This window comes from Falco naumanni, chromosome 4, assembly GCF_017639655.2.
Source record: "Falco naumanni isolate bFalNau1 chromosome 4, bFalNau1.pat, whole genome shotgun sequence".
In the NCBI taxonomy this organism is placed as follows: Eukaryota; Metazoa; Chordata; class Aves; order Falconiformes; family Falconidae; genus Falco; species Falco naumanni.
Genome location: NC_054057.1, coordinates 28,149,057 through 28,164,713, shown reverse-complemented (window position 1 = coordinate 28,164,713; position 15,657 = coordinate 28,149,057). Strand labels below are relative to the sequence as shown.

Sequence of the window (15,657 nt, the reverse complement as noted above, 5' to 3'; positions counted from 1 at the left end):
CTTGCCATGGCACTGCCCAAGAGGCCACTTGCTACATCCTCCTCCACAAAAGAAAACAAGCCCAGAAGACCATCCAAAGAGCAAATCTACCTAATCCTGTCCAAAACATCTCCAGAGAGCTCAAACCTTTGTCACAAAAAAAATAACAACATATGTAAAGGGGTTCAGTTAGTAACTCGGGAAATACAATGCTCTGTGTGTGCACATGTATGTTTGGTCACTCAGCAGTGACCAGATTTGGATGCAGATTTATTTTAAAGGAAATGCCAGTTTTCCCAGGCCAGTCAACCAGCATCTGACGTGTCTTTTTCTTAGCTCATTCCTCCTCCAGGTTTTCTTTCTGTCTTGAAAAAACATGGAATTCTTCCATCCTGACAGCCCTTGTGCAATCATATCAATACCTGTTTGTTCCCTCCTCTTAGTCCATCCCACACCAGCTCAGGTTGTGTTTCTTTATCATGTTCTTTTTAAAAATCAAAATAATTACTTTTTTTTTGTGACTTGTCTGTAACATGCTTTCCCACCTCCCAGAGTTCTTGTGAGGCTAGATTTGTATCCCATGCCATGAAGCGGCTGGGGGCACCATGGAGGTTTCTCCAGGATTTCTTTGTATAGTCTGAATATGCCACCTCCACCCTCCCGTCTCCTTCCCCCTGCAAACCAGCCTGGTGGAACTCCTCTGAGCTGGCTCAGTTACTGGCATTTCAACAGGCTCAGCTCTGGCTAAATAATGATTTTAAGCTTCCCGGTGAGCGTTGCCCCCCTGGGAGAAGTGACCTATTGGTCTGAACCAGCTTCTATTGAAAGGAAACATTAGAAAACCACTGCAATTAGTGCTCTGACAAGGATGCTTACAAAGATGAATTTGAGATTAGTGTTACCTCTAATAACTATTCCCTAATCACATTTTGTTTAATTACATATAGATCACTGTTTGTCCCAGGAATTGTCTGGTACCTGCCTTTTTGTGTTGGTTTCAAGCGCCCATCAGAGGCAGCCTGACCATCAGTGATGAAGGTGCACCCTGCTGCTGCCTACCCCCTGTGGGGGAAGGACCTGGGCAGGGGTATCGGCATCGTTTTGCTTTAGTATGAAACTGGGGAGAAAGCAGCCTGACTTTCAGGAGGAGGGCAGCTGCCTGTGCTCCTGTATATGTTGTGTATTACTTACCAGTATGTGCCTCAGAGGCCACACTGTTGCCCTCTGCAAATACAAAAGAAAGCTAAGCTCCCAAAGATCTCAGGTTTTTGGTGCACAGGCATTTCATTACTTTTGCCCACTGACTAAATTGATGTCTGATGGAAGTTAGGTTTGTTGGTTTAGCACCCAAAACCTGAGAACAATTCAGAGCCTCGCCTATGTACAAGTTTATTCCAGCATCATTATTCACAGCAAAACATAGATCTTCCAGGTTTTTTAGGCAGATTTCCTTTGAGTTTTGAACCAATAAAACAAGTACTAGAAATAAATGTGCATTGGGAAGCCCCAGGGACCAATATACTAATTTTAAAAAGTATATGAAGGCATAATTTGCCCTTGGTAAGACCATGGCTCTGCTAAAACTGCTGTTCACTGAAAATAGCCTTTTTTATTTCTGCAGTGGGATAAATTTATGCTGGGACCTCCACATATGAAACAGAAAGGCTGGATAAAGACTTCTCCCTACCAGCAGCTTAATGATCACCACAAATGAACCTAAGTGTCTTTGTGCTGACACAGCCTATTTGCAGTAAAAGTCTTCACAGCATCTTCTGCGCAATATTGCTTTTCTTGCAAGACATGAAGAAACCCAGTAACTGAGCATTAGGGAGATGGAGTGCTTTACAGTAACATGCACAAGAGCCTCTTGGGGCAGGCAGTTGTCACACTTGTTACGATGCTGTCACTTGTTAAGCTGTCACCAAGGGGTCCAGTTTTGTCCTTCAAATGTATGTTGCCACATCAGATGTCAGCTCTATCGTGCATGCAATTGCATTGCAAGTCTGCTGACACTAAACTGCCAAAGAGAAGAATTAATTTTCCATTGGATCAGTGCAGAGACCCTTTCCAGCAGCAGCCTGTACTTAGGTTGGATTAAATGTACCATGAACCTGTACTCCAAATGGCCTGGAAAATAAATCGCCTATGCAAGCTCATTTTTTCTGCTCTGTGTGCTGGGAGACCCATTTTAAAAGCTACGTATACTGTGGACAAAGTTTCTTTTTCTTCCAAGAGAGGGCACCATTAGCTTTCCTTCTGCTGCTCTCAGAGGCAGGGTGGTTGTAGCAGCCTCCTTGGCCGGGCCCTGTGCGCCAAGCCTGGGGACAGGCACCAGAAAGCACCAGCTTGGTTTCCTTTTGGAAATCTCAGATAGCTGGCATGCTTTCTACGATTGTCCCGCACAGGTCTGGCCCAAGGGAGAGCCCTGTGCCTGGAGGACCTTGCCACCGTGCTGTGCCGGAGCTGCATCCCACGTACATTAATGCCCAGCCCAGCCTGGTGTGCCCTAGCAGGGCCTGGGCTCCAGTCAGCGGCACAGGTCACGCTTTGCTGTGTTTCTTCTGCACGAGCACTGAACTCACATGCAGGTCCTCTCCTTTTGATGAGTTAAGAGACTCCAAGAGCTGGATGGAAACCTGTACAACCAGCTGTGACGCTTATTAGCTGTACTTTGGTTTGTTAAATGCATGCCAGTACAAATACTGCTAAATAAAAGCTGTCTGTGAGACAAGAATAACCATATCTCGTATCATCATTGCTCCTATCTGAGAGCAACAGTGTCCAGTGAGGTCTAATGCAATCTGTAAATCTGTGACCCCCAAAAAATGAAAGGGGGGAAAAAAAGTGTAAACAGCCCATATGATACTGGATAAAGATGACAGTTAGTGCGCTATTTCTGAGCTAGCTCGGTTTCACAGGGCTGTAACTCACTGAAGGCAGCAGTCTCTGGAGTTAACACATGTATTAAATAACATTCCTCCTGCTCTTTTTAGAAAGAAAACAGGCTTTAAAGTAAAAGCTTTCTACAACATGAGCTCTGGTGTTGAACTTCACACAGATGGTGCTTACTAGAGAAATTTCAATTCCCAACGATTTCAAGCACCACCTGATCTGTAATTCCAGCTTCTCCCTCAAATAAACAGCAACAATAAGCCAGAGACTGGGGACTTACTCTCCCATAGATACTTACAGGTGGGCTCCAAGCAGGCTGCCTCATCCTGTGGGCTGGGATGTGGGGAGCGAGCCCACCCCTCTGAGCAGGGCATGTCCCTGGGTGCCTGCCCTGCAGCAGCACCTTTCCTGGGGGTCTGCCATGGGTGTGACCCAGGTGGGTGCTGACATAGGAGCTAAGTCTGTCCCTACCAGCAAAAATAATGCAGCTTTAAGGACTCTGAGTCATCTCTGCAATTCCCAACACCTGCCTTTGGTAATTGCAAGGTCCCTCTCTCTTGATACAAATACCCCTTGCCAAATACTGCTGCAGTGGTGCCCCAGCCAGCAGCCTTAGGGCAGGAAAAAGCAAGGTTATCTCCAACCAGCTATTGCTGAAGCACAACTGCCCTGAAGAGCAATGATAAAGCTGTTCACTATTGTAGTAGGCATGCAGGCCTGTCCTAGGTACCGTGGCAGGTGGCCCCACTATGCTGGGGGCCTCCTCAGAACACCCTTGTTCTTTTATTGGCAGCCTTGTAAATTTTGTACGTGATCTGATGTAATTATTGCATGTTCAGATCAGTTCCCTGGAGGCTGGCTCTTTGTTGCTTTCCTGGGTCGAGCTCAGGAGCGCTGAAGGGTGATGCTCACTTAGTGCTGCTGCTGACAATGACAGAGCATGTGGGAGACACTTGTATTCCTCTCCTATCTTTAAATAGCAATTTTCTTTATCTTATCTTAAACTACCATATCCTGTGCAGGCAGACAGGGGGTTAAACTGCAGCTGTGTTTCTTTGACTGTGTTCTCTTCTGCAGCCTTTGTAGCTTTTTGTATTTATTTGAAGTTGGCTGCAGTGAGCTTGGTGGAATTTCTGGATGCTTGTCCTTCCCAAATACCTGCGCTTTTCTATACTGACACCATTCTTCATTTTAAGTTCCTCTCTTTTGGTGCCTTGACACTGGGATTTAGCCCCATCGGTGTCCCTGTACCAGCGTCTCTCTGGAGTAAGCATGGGGGCATTGCTCTGCCTCTATTATCCTATCTGTGAAATACAGAGACCAGCACTTTCCTGCCTGATAAAGACTTTTGAATCTGTAAGTCATTTTCTGATCTTCACAGAGGAGGAATGTACAACGTATTTCAGTTTCCTTCTTGATGTTAATACTACTTATTTTTCTTCATAATATCAATGCTAATATAGAATCTTCCCAAGCCAGCTGATCACTAAAGGAGGGTGGGGAAATCATGTGCCAAAAGAGCAAAGATTTATTTAATTACTTTTATTAAAATAAAAATATCATGCATTAATACGCATTAGACATTTCTGAGAACCAGTAATATGAAGATTAAGACTACGTCATTTCTGCATAAAATAGGTTGAGCTGGTAGAACATGCAGCCTATGTATTGGAAGGGACTGGATGGAAAGATGAAAATGAGAAAGGTGCTGTAGTGGCTTTTTTTTTTCTGTGTACAAAGTTCATCTATAAAGACAAAAATGATTTTATTTACTAATTGTGATGCTGGGGACTTATCCAGGCTGAATGTATCCTGACAGTTCCAGCTCCTGTCGTCTTTACTGTCTTGCCAACCCAGTGTATTTTGCTCTGTTATGCTGAGGACCCTGTAATTCCTTTAATCTGTCTGCTACACATTTCACCAGTTGGATAATTAAACAACAATACTCAGGGGACACAGGGCTTCATTTGACTGGCTTTGCTAACAGAATTTATCTTTCTGCCTAGTGTAGTACAACTTCAGTCACCAGTGTGACTCTGGTTGAGACTTGACTTTGCCTTTCCTTCCAAGGGAGTCCTGCCTTGCTGGTGCACAGCCCATAGCTACGCAATTCGGAACCGACCAGCAGTACGGCTTCACACGCCGCCTGCCACGCCGATGAGGGATTGCTTTGACTCTGCTTCTACTATTACGGTAAAAGTGAAGTGAGAACCTGCCATGCAATTGGAAAGAGCAGCTTTTATTAGCGCCCCGATAAAGCAGCACCTGGGCTTTCATATTGCACTTCCAATGGTCACAAGCGTTAGCTGTATTTTTGCTCACATTATGAAACTCCAGCACTGTGCGTGGAGAGAGCCAAAGGGTCTTGGAGAGAGGAAAAGGTCCTGTTATTAGCTTCACTAAGCCCTGGATAAATCCCCAATGTGACAACTTTTACCAGGAAAAAAAAAATTAATATCTAAGTACATCAATAAAAAGCTCTTAATGTGAGTTCTTCTCTGGCTACAAACCCTACAAGCTAGCCACTGATTTTTCTTCCTCCCAAATACAACAGTATATTACAATAAAAGTTCTCCAAAATTAAAAACAATTAAAAAGAATAATATACACCTCATTTTTATCGCTCAATATACAAACAATCTTTGATCAACAGTATAAACCATTAAACCATATAAAAGTCAAGAGTTTCTTATTGTACAAATAGTGCTTTCATAGTTGAGTAACTTTACAATGCTGCAAGGGTACCGCCTGTATCTATGGGAATATTGCTTGACAGTTTATTAAAACCAGGACATTATACCTTATACTCAGTTGATTGCATCAATACAAAGCAGCCTAAAACAGGCAATGGATCCATAGGATCTCTGATTATTGCGAGGGATTTTTCAAAAATCACTCAACATTAGCCTTGCTTTATACTCTCAGTGTAATCAAGTTAAACACCCCATTAGTTTCAAGGTGAATGATGTTAGCAATGTAGGTTTAATAAAGCAACCTAGGTATGTAAGCTAAGCCTCCTACCATTGTAGACAACTACTTTACTTATTCCCTTTCACAAAATATGAGGATAGCATCGATGGTGGTTGCTAACGCACACTCTCCAGCTAGCTTGCGAGAGGTAAAGAGAAGGGTCTGGATAAATTCCAGTGGGACTGGAAACGATGTACCCTATCAGCTACATAGGAACACCACCTTCCATGGTTCAGTTGTTACTGGGGGGTTGATTTCTGGTTTTCACCTTACTAATCAGAGAAATCCATTACTTCAAGGTGAGAAGCACAGAGAGACCACAGTGGCCTCAGTGTTGTGCCTCCAGACAGCCCCACCTGCACCGCGTAAGAGGATGAGAGCAAGGCTGGTGGAGCACCAGCCCTGAATCTTGGCTGAAGGCATTTTGCCTTTGAAGAAAACCCTTCTTTTTGGGTGCTACTGCGGTTTCACTTGACCGCTAGCTGTGGTACAGCCTGCTGTTGCCACACTCTTCTCTCCCCATATAAGAAGGAGGGGTGGCATGAAGTACCTCTGACTACCTGCAGCCCTCAGCCCACGCGGCCACGGTAATGCAGGTGAGCTGCCACGACACACGGCCTCACATGGCAGCGGGATGCGTGGCAGACAGCAAAGCCTACCCGGGAAGCGCTGTGATTCCAACTCCCCCGCATAATTAAAGTAATACATAACCGACAGTGTTATCGATTTAAAGTCTCACTGCCTGCCTACACACTTCCTCACATAAAAAGCAGTTATCTCGTCATGTCTCATCTTCACATAATTGTATTTTTTCCTGATACTGACCCAAAACATCGTGTATTTATTTCCTTTTTTTTTTTTTTTTCCTTGACTGTGTCCCTGTTTAGCTATTGCGTTGAGTAGAAAGTGAATCCAAATTGAGTAGAGGTTCTAGGTCTGGCCCTGAAGCGATACCTGGTCTTGATATTTGGTTTGGTTTTCTACAGACAGGCCTCACCCTCCTGTCAGCCCTCTTGGCTCCATGGAGGTCTGGCCCAGCCACAATCTGGAGTGGAGAGGTTTAGCTTTTCCCTGGAATGAGAGGCTGTGGAAGTGGTGGCCAATACCCTAATTCCTTTAAAGCAAGAAAACAAGTCGTTACATCTTTGGTCCTAATGCAGCCCATTTGACAAGCTACTTGAAGGTGTCGCATTTTTCTTTTGTATAAACATTTTTTTTTTATTATATTATTTAAAAAAGGCTCCTTAAAAGTTATATGTCCGAACAAAGAAATAACACTTACAAAAAGAAAGCTAGAAAATGGGATCCCGATATAAAAATTTGAACCAGTGGTGATAAAACATTACAAAGCGTAATTCTTGCCAAGTGTATACACAGAGCTGGACATTTCAGGAGTATATGGTTGCCATCACGAAGGAGGACACAGGTACATTTTCACACTTTGTCCTGATTCAGCTGTTTTCTCACAGAGAAATGCAGGGGGATGCAAAAGCCAGAGTACCGTAACTGCATCTGGAGAGGCGGTGGCTGTACTAACAGAAGATGTTGAACTCTGAATGTGAAAAATGGGTGATTGTCTGGAAATGCAAAGGTTCTCCTTGGTACCCTGGAGCAGTCCAGACAGACCAGGACACCCCAGGCACCTGGTGATGGGACGTCTTTAAGCTGTTTGGGTCTGTGTGACATTGTTGTAGCCCTAACTGCCTATCCCAGGGAAGAGATTCACCGCATAGTATGAGTGCTGCGTACATCAATTTTCACACAAGCAATCTCTGCAAGAGGGCTTCCCTTCAAGCTGGTAGTGGGGATGGGAGTGACGTGTCTATCCCCACCCATACCTGCAGGAACGGTCAATGGCCTCAGTGATATCCCTGGGGAAATTTGGCAGCTGTCTCTGGTATGGATTGCCTGGCTGCACCCCTTCTCCGGCATTACTCTCCCTACACAAGCCCCTTCCTTTCAAATAAAGCATGGGACCGTAACGCTGGGGCTTCACCTGCCCATCCACAGCGACGCTGGTGGGACGGGTCAGCACACTGAGGTGTTCCAGAAACCACCATCTAGTTCCAACTGCTCTCTTAAGAAAACTCGCTGCCTAGTTGCCCGCCAGCTGGAAACAAAAGCAAGCCCTTGGCCTCTAGGATGAATTTACCTGACAAGAGCAATTGCAACACAAAGGGAACTTCCTAAGCCAAGAAGAAAACAACCCAAGGCCCAGATGAAGTCAAGTGTGCTGACACTGTACGCAGATCACTGGAACACATCAAAGGAAGATGAAGACTCTTGACTTACATTTTCATATATTTAGCAGTTATTAAAAGTCTTAAATTACTATTGCAAAAGCAGTTCCATATTAAGTGGTGCTTTATGGTTAAGAGACGCTACGCACTAACTTGTGAGTGGTTTTATTTTGCCTTTCATGAGAAATACAGTAAAAAGGGACATGACATTTTTTCTATTGGTAAGACTGTTGGCTTTTAAAAGTGGCTGTGGCCTGCTGTATTTCCCTATTGAGCTGCATTTTAAAAATCAGCATTTTCTACCCACATGTCCTGAGGGACAACAGCAGAACTTTCAAGTTATTTCTGGAGGCTGAATTATGCTGCCCGACAGTGTTTGCCTTTGTGAGTACCTGGATCTGCAGGGAGCTCCTTGCTGTTAAAAGGTCAGTGAGCTGCAGTGGGAAAACCAGACCATTTCAGCGGCTTATTGATTATTGTTATTTTCAACTCAGTGGAAATGATTTGGTACATCGCTGATGTCTGTTCCTCTCTGAGCATCATCTTGCATAGTGCGGTCCCATCCGCTCCCAGTGGTGCCGGATCTGGCCCTGCAGGCACTCGCCCACAGACCACAACCTGCTGCCCAGTTTTTATTTTTGGCTGGCCTTTTGAATTGTTACTGAGCTGCCAATTTACAGATTATGGCTTACAGGATACCTGCTTACCGGAACTACTTTACAATATAACTGATCCCACCAATCTGGAATCAGTACGTTTGTATCGGGAGTTTGTGGTCCTATATCCTCTTCCCTACTTTTCTCATCAAAAACAATACATTCAAAAAGCAATGCTCTTTCAAACTTACATTGCTCAATTTTTAGATGAGTCTCCTTGTTTCTTGCAGTGAGTTGCTACTGAATCCCTCCTAAATTGTTTTAAAAGGGCAAGCATATTAACCTCTATGTAATAATTTTCATGCTACATAATGCTGGTGATACATATTGCTATCTCTTAGTGGCTTGGTTTAGTTAACAGGTTTAAACAAAACATCAATAAACTCCTTTGTGCAATAGTGTCTGAAAGATTTGGCAGGAGAACATGTACTATGTGATTGTCTAGTGTTCGGCTTGCAGACATAACAGATTTAGCAAATCGAAAATTATCTGCGATTTAAGATCTTTTTTTGGGGGTTATGTACATTCCTCCTGGGGCAGTGGGTGGAGAAAAGCAGCACTGCCTGTGCTTACATGTTGCACGCTTGTGAGAGCAGCACAACACATCTGCTCTCAGGAACACAAGGAGCAACCTGCCACTAACTGGACATAGGAACTGGATTTACGTTAGGGTTTTAAATACAAGCTAGTAACAATCAAAGTCAAACATCGCATCCTCCATACTGCTGTGCCTGGTACTCAGCCACAGTGACGCGTATGTCCCAAATCTTTGGATTTTGACCCAATATACTGCTTTACCCTAGACTGCAGTGTGGCTGGTAAGTTACTGCACACACACAAGCTGCTAATGCATTTTACACTATGTTACTTAGAGAAGGGGTCATTTCACATGACCATTCTTCTCCGTCTTGCCTCAATAAATCTGTAAAAACAATGTTCTGAGGATTTGCTGCTTGCTGCTGGACTCCAGATGCAATCCTTAAACTGAAACACATACTGATGTATGCAAAACATGGTGGTGGCAGAAATCTGACTTATTATAGACTTATTACTTATTATAGACTACCTAACCTCTGCGACTCAGCTGCTTATGCCACCCCTCAAGCAAGTTGTCCACATTCAGCTAGCTAAAGGCCTTTGCACCAAAATCACCAAACATACATCTGCCTTCTGATCTGGTGGTTTGATTAAAACAGCCCTGCCAAGCTGCTGCTGGGCTGCATCTAAATCACTGACTAAATTTACATTTTAGGCACTTTACCCCTTCTACATTGGTAAGAAATATTAATGATGGAATAATCTGAAGTTCTGGATCATGGGTCCCTGGTAAAGAGTAGCTGCTTTTGCTGCTGTGATTGATTTATACTATCAGGCTAAAAATCTCAGCCTTCCTCACCTGCCTGTTCCACACTGATAGGAGAAGACAACGCTGGGTATTTTAAAGAAGCAGTAGGCAGCCCTGTGTTTCAGAAGAGGGAGGTGATCTTTTCCATCGCTCCAGATTATTCTCCCTTTCCTCAGTTCACTCTCACTGCCCCTCCTGCATTGCCAGGATCTGTAACCCCACAGGGACAGGCAGCCAGCCCCAGCGTGGTACAGCAACTGGCAGCCAGTAAAGCACAACAACTGATAAACCCCTTTTCTTTGCCACATCTATATGGGAAAACGGTTTCTGCTCTGAGCCCCTTCAAGAAGGGAAATAAAACTGCTTGGCTAGAGCTACCTGTGTTTCTTGCCCTAGTCAAATTTAATTCAGTATAGTTCTTCCAGTCTGTCTCGTGAACGCTCCAATTTGCCACCATTTGCATTTCCTTGACATTTAATTAAAGTCTGTTAAATGTTATTTGACACTTCATTTTTCAGTTATGGCAACATCTTTAACAGTTCTGCTGAAGAAGAAAGGCATTTTGACAACTCGACAGCTGCAAAAGGGATCAGCAAAAGAAAGATATCTTGTGTTTGACCATCAGAAAACAGAGTAATGAGCACTTTAGAACCATGTACAGATGATGCTGAGGTGAGTTCCTCCTGTCAGTTTTTAGCAGTAGTGGTCAGTAGGTGATGCATTGTGCCATTCCTTGTGTTAGTTTTCCCCAGAGCGATCCACTCCATACCGTCCTGGGCAGAATCTCCCATCCATCCCCCAGATGCCCTGCTCTTCATGCCAAGAGGCAGTATGTAGAGCCAAATCGTAAAAATCCGGTGGTTTTTGAGTAACCGTTTCAATTCCCGGAGTTCTGGAAAACTATTTAGTAACATTTTTATTTTTTTTCCTGCTGGTGATCTTGAGCACCACATAGCAGACCAGCAGTACAAGCATCTGATCTCTTAAAAGATCCAAAAATTCTGTTAGAAACATTTATAAAAATACAGACTGTAGAAAGGAATTTGACTGTACAATGTGTACAGCTCACAAGTTCATCCCAGAGTGGCTTCTTACCATGCTACCATTTGAAAATGAAAGGAATGCATCCGTATTTCTTCTGTCCAGCCAGATCCCGCTCCATCCCAACATGCATCCCAGTGCAGGCTATGGGCCTCAGTTATTATGTGGAAATGGGCGAGAAAAGATGCAAACTACCATCAGATAGGCTTCACAGTTTCAGCCTCCCTGCTGAAAAGGAAACGTGTGCTTATCGATGCATTGTGTTTGCCGTTCACTCTGGGCAAGGGTCCGTTCTTGCAGCAGCCAGGTAGTTCACCCAGAGTCTGGCTTGCCTCGCTGCAAGAAGAAATTCTCTATGGTCATGCCGAGGCTTCAATGTATTCACTTTTTGGTGCTGCTACCCTTAAGTACTCTGGGTTTTCTGCTGCGGGAACTTTCAAGAGACCGTTGGGTTTGGTTTCCTTTGGTAAGAAGTCCTGCTGGTAGTCAGGATTGTCCAGATTTATTTGGTGGTTGCCTGCCTGGATCCAGTAAGGAGAGCTCTCGAAGACCGTCTTGGCCAGTGGAGACTGGTTGGTGTTGAGATACTCCGGGTTGTCCACAGCTGTGCTGTGTGAATTCTGGTAGCTGGAGTCCGTGGGGACCTTTGAATTTGCTGTGAGAGCAAAGTTGTTGTAGATTGGATTCTGGACCGCTGAGGCAGATGCTTTCTTGGGCGCCAACTGGTTTACGTACTCTAGAATAAAAAGAAAATAAAAATAAGGAATGAAAACAAAGAGATGTAAGTAATGCAGCCACCTGCATCACTTGAGATGTAGTTTCAACCCAGCTGCCACTTGCTCTTCACACAGCATCTCAATGAGCTTCCCAGCGCAGAAGAGAGCCGACGGCAGGGACTGCCATGCCGTGGCACCAAACATGCTGCCCTCCAGCTGACCTTCAGTAATTCAGTTTGTAAAGCAGCAGAAAGATGGCTTGAACCACGAGACAGCAAGATAGCTACTACTGATTTTAGTGACGTGTGGGTGGCTATGTCCCAGATACTGTTCTGAAACTGCAGTCTGGGAGCTTAGCTGCCAGAAAATGTTTCCCTAGAAAAATATTTAGAGAGGAGGAAAATGCTTAGAAAATACAGGACCGGCAGTAACAAGAGACTCCACGTTTCACTTCAATGCCACTCCTTGCAGGGTCTTTCACCCTTTTTAGCTGTGGTGTATTTTTGGAAAGGTTAGATGGGATTTTTTGAGGGCACAAAGCACCATGACCACATAACCCAGCACCATCTCCCTTGGTGCTTGCTGGCTCGCTCACCAACCGCCTACACTGTACGTCCACGTGAAACTATGAACTGCCTTCTGTGTATCAACATCTGAAAGCAGTGAAACTGCCAGAAAGCTGTTTATATTGCTCAGATGGTTTAAGGGGTGAAACCTGGGTTTTAGAGGATATTCTCCCCAGTAGAAAGCATGCAAGCTCCCGGCCAGATGACACACGTGGCAAACATGAGGAACATGGCCTATGAAGGAACCAAAAAGAGAAACAGCCAGATAAAGTGTAGGGAAAGGATATGTGCACACATTTCCACTCCCATTTACCGAGAAAAAAAGGTAGGAAGCATTTGGATTCGCTTCCTTTCTACACTAAAAGAAGGACAATGATTATATTCACGACCAAATGGCTTGTGAATGACTGCTCGTGTGACGGAGACATGAGAGCCATACTCACCCGGGGCTGGCAGGAAGCTGTCGTCTATGCTGTCCTCCAGGAAGGCACCCGTTGGGTCTGAGCTATACCTCTGGACGAAGCTGTCTTCCCTCACAGGGTGCCCCTGCTATGTTGGAAGCAGAGAAAACCAGTATTAGGGGGACTGTTTTGTAGAAGTTGATCCACACAGAAAGAGTTGCTCCTTTTTTAAAGGTCATCCCCACTTACCCCATTCCTGTCAATGCAGGTTGTAGCAGAGTTGTTGCTAGTAGCACTCTGAGAGAGAGAAAGAAAACACAGACATCATGAGAGGCAGCTCACTCTTAAAACTGCTTGTCATGTATCCACAGAGGAAAAGTTTCATACCAATGAACTCAAGAGAGGAGTGCGGGATGTTGAAGGGCTGTTGAAGAAGCCCTGGTGTGGCACGAGATACTCATCCGCATCCACTATATCTTCCATGTCCTCCTCCTCCATCAGGGTGCGATAAAATTTGGAGTCCGTAGGGCTGGGCAGGTGCATCCTGTCATCTCCCTGTGGGACAAACGGGCGTGAGGGATGTCTCGCAGGCTGCCTTCGGGCCCTCACTATCCCCTCCTCCGGGAGACAGAGTGATTTAGCCAGAGGCCCAAGATACAAAATCTTGATCTGTGTGTTTAACCGAATTTACCTAGAGTTTAGGGGAATTTGGGTGTGCAATCTCTGCCCATGCTGCTGTAAAAGAGCTGCATTCTTAAAAGGATCAGACTGTTCTCTCAGGACTGCACTATGGACTGTTACTGGCCTGAGGCTGGGACCAGGACTAAGAAAATAGTGACTGCTCTTGGAATTCTCTTTGTGATTCTAGCTGAAAGAACCTGGCCAGCAAGGATAAACTGGGCCTTAAATTATCCTTATTATATGCTTTCACATGCACTAATCATCATTTTGGGTCTCGTATTAAACGCCTGCCAGACACCTTCCCACTGTTGGGCTTAGTACCTGTATAACGAGGTAGCGTGGGGGGTCCCGGGCCATTTTGGAGAACTCTGCTATCAGTTCACGAAACTTGGGACGGCTGTCTGCATCAATCATCCAGCCTGGAGGGACAACAGGGAAAGCAGTGCACAAATGAAGTTGTCTCGGTGATCAAACACAGAGCTTAAAATAAAATGTAACAGCAAAAAGAGCAGTGCCACGCATGGAACAAAGAAAGGAGGTCCCCGTAAGGGACCATCGCAAAGAGTTTGTTCACCAGCCACTGGTGCATTTAAAATACACATCCTGGCAGTTCTGGGAAGAGCAAAGGAGGTGAGATAAACCCCCATGCTGGCAAACCTCCAGGATGCACCTGTCTCCACTCCTGCTGGCTATCTCTGTATGGGCAGGCAGGTCCCACCAGACCCGAGGAGAGCAAACGGGTGGCCAGCCTGGACTGGTCCAAACTGGCCTGCTCTAAAAAAGCTCCTGAAGGAAGGAACACAAGCTAACTTCAGCGGGTGCCTGCAGAGGTGCGGTGATGTGACTGTCTAGTCGACGAGCTGCTTTGTGGAATCCTGGGAAGCCTAAAGCAGCAGCTACCCTCTGTACCAGATGTCTTCTAAAATTTGAAACATCCTTGCTGGGGACATTTTGAAGCATTATATCTAAGCTGTATTTAATTAGTAACCAGACTGTAACAAAAACAAGTCCTACAGCCTAGTGTGGATCAATGCTGGATGAGATTTTGGATATAGATACTGGTGGTTTGTTTTATTGCTTAGGAAACCCACGCTTTCTGTTATCAACTAATGGATGAGCTGATGTAGAGACTCTTGCATTTAAAATTAAAAGTAATAAAGGTCAAGCTTACTGTGTCTAGAGGAACTCATAAAACCCAGCCTATCCATAGTAATGGAAGCAATAATATGCCATCTGAAATCTGCATTAGACAAAATCTCATCATTCCCAGTGACTTTTTACCATGCTAGAAACAGGATACCTTGCTAATTCAAGAAGAAATCCTTCTTGCTTTTAGACAGAGTGGAGCATTTTGGAGTTTGCTGCTGTTACAGAAGTAGCAGCTACTATTTCTGAATTTATCTCTGAGTGGGATTCCCAAATTCTTTTAGACAAAACGGTGCAGCTTCAGCAGGGTCTGTACCACAGCCTGCAGAGATGGGGTGCTCGGAGCAGTGAGAGATGTGCAGCTGAGTCCTGCAGCAGAAGGAAGGCTCAAACCCCAGATCCTCACGCTCCTGCGTATAAATTCAGCATAACGGTATGAAAGGGGATAGGGATGCTCTGCTGGCTGTGTTTTACAAGCAACAGGTACGTGATTAGGTGCCTGGAAAAATGCCTTCTTTTTGCATCTGGGCTGGCCCTAGGGAAAGGCAGGGGGCTGAGGTGTCAGTAGGGTTCAGCATCTCTGAGGTTTAGTTTTTAGGACATTGCTTTTGGGTCTGGGCACCACCCAGGCTCGGTGCACACATCTGGATCTGGTTCCTGCTTGCCCTGAGGAGCACAGGATCAGGCTCAGCCTGTGTGGAGCCTGTCCCAACAAAGCGACATGTGGGTGCTCTGGGATTACCCACAAGTGCTGCACTCCAGGGTATCCATGATGGCATGGCTCCTGTTTCACCAACAGGTACACGTTCCTCCAGTGACAAGGTCTTAAATGCCACCTAGTGGGCTGCTTACCAGCATCCTCACAGTAGCGAGCAGGGATGTGGCAATTGTGGTCTAGAGATGTGCGGGAAGCCAGGCAATAATCTGACATTTTAGCAGCTGATAGAAAAGGGGCGTGGGTTTCAGAAGCCCTTTGACATGCCCTAAAAATGGCTGAAAAGCACTCCAGAGACCCTCAGCTCTT

The 15,657-nt window shown here is 45.1% G+C and overlaps 1 protein-coding gene across 4 annotated transcripts in view; it reads right to left on the bottom strand.

Moving 5' to 3' along the window:
• Positions 1 to 7,063: 7,063 nt before the first annotated feature.
• EGFR (epidermal growth factor receptor) overlaps positions 7,064 to 15,657 on the bottom strand; it is a 158,825-nt gene continuing 150,231 nt past the window's right edge. For 3 of the 4 annotated variants that reach the window (XM_040591354.1, XM_040591357.1, XM_040591356.1), the window contains exons 24-28: positions 13,809 to 13,906; positions 13,194 to 13,361; positions 13,056 to 13,103; positions 12,849 to 12,954; positions 7,064 to 11,859 (exon numbers count right to left, since the gene is read on the bottom strand). In XM_040591354.1, the coding sequence (XP_040447288.1) occupies positions 11,483 to 11,859; positions 12,849 to 12,954; positions 13,056 to 13,103; positions 13,194 to 13,361; positions 13,809 to 13,906 (797 nt within the window). In that variant the 3' untranslated portion in view covers positions 7,064 to 11,482. The remainder of the gene's footprint in view (positions 11,860 to 12,848; positions 12,955 to 13,055; positions 13,104 to 13,193; positions 13,362 to 13,808; positions 13,907 to 15,657) is intronic. The other variant, XM_040591355.1, reaches the window with a different exon arrangement.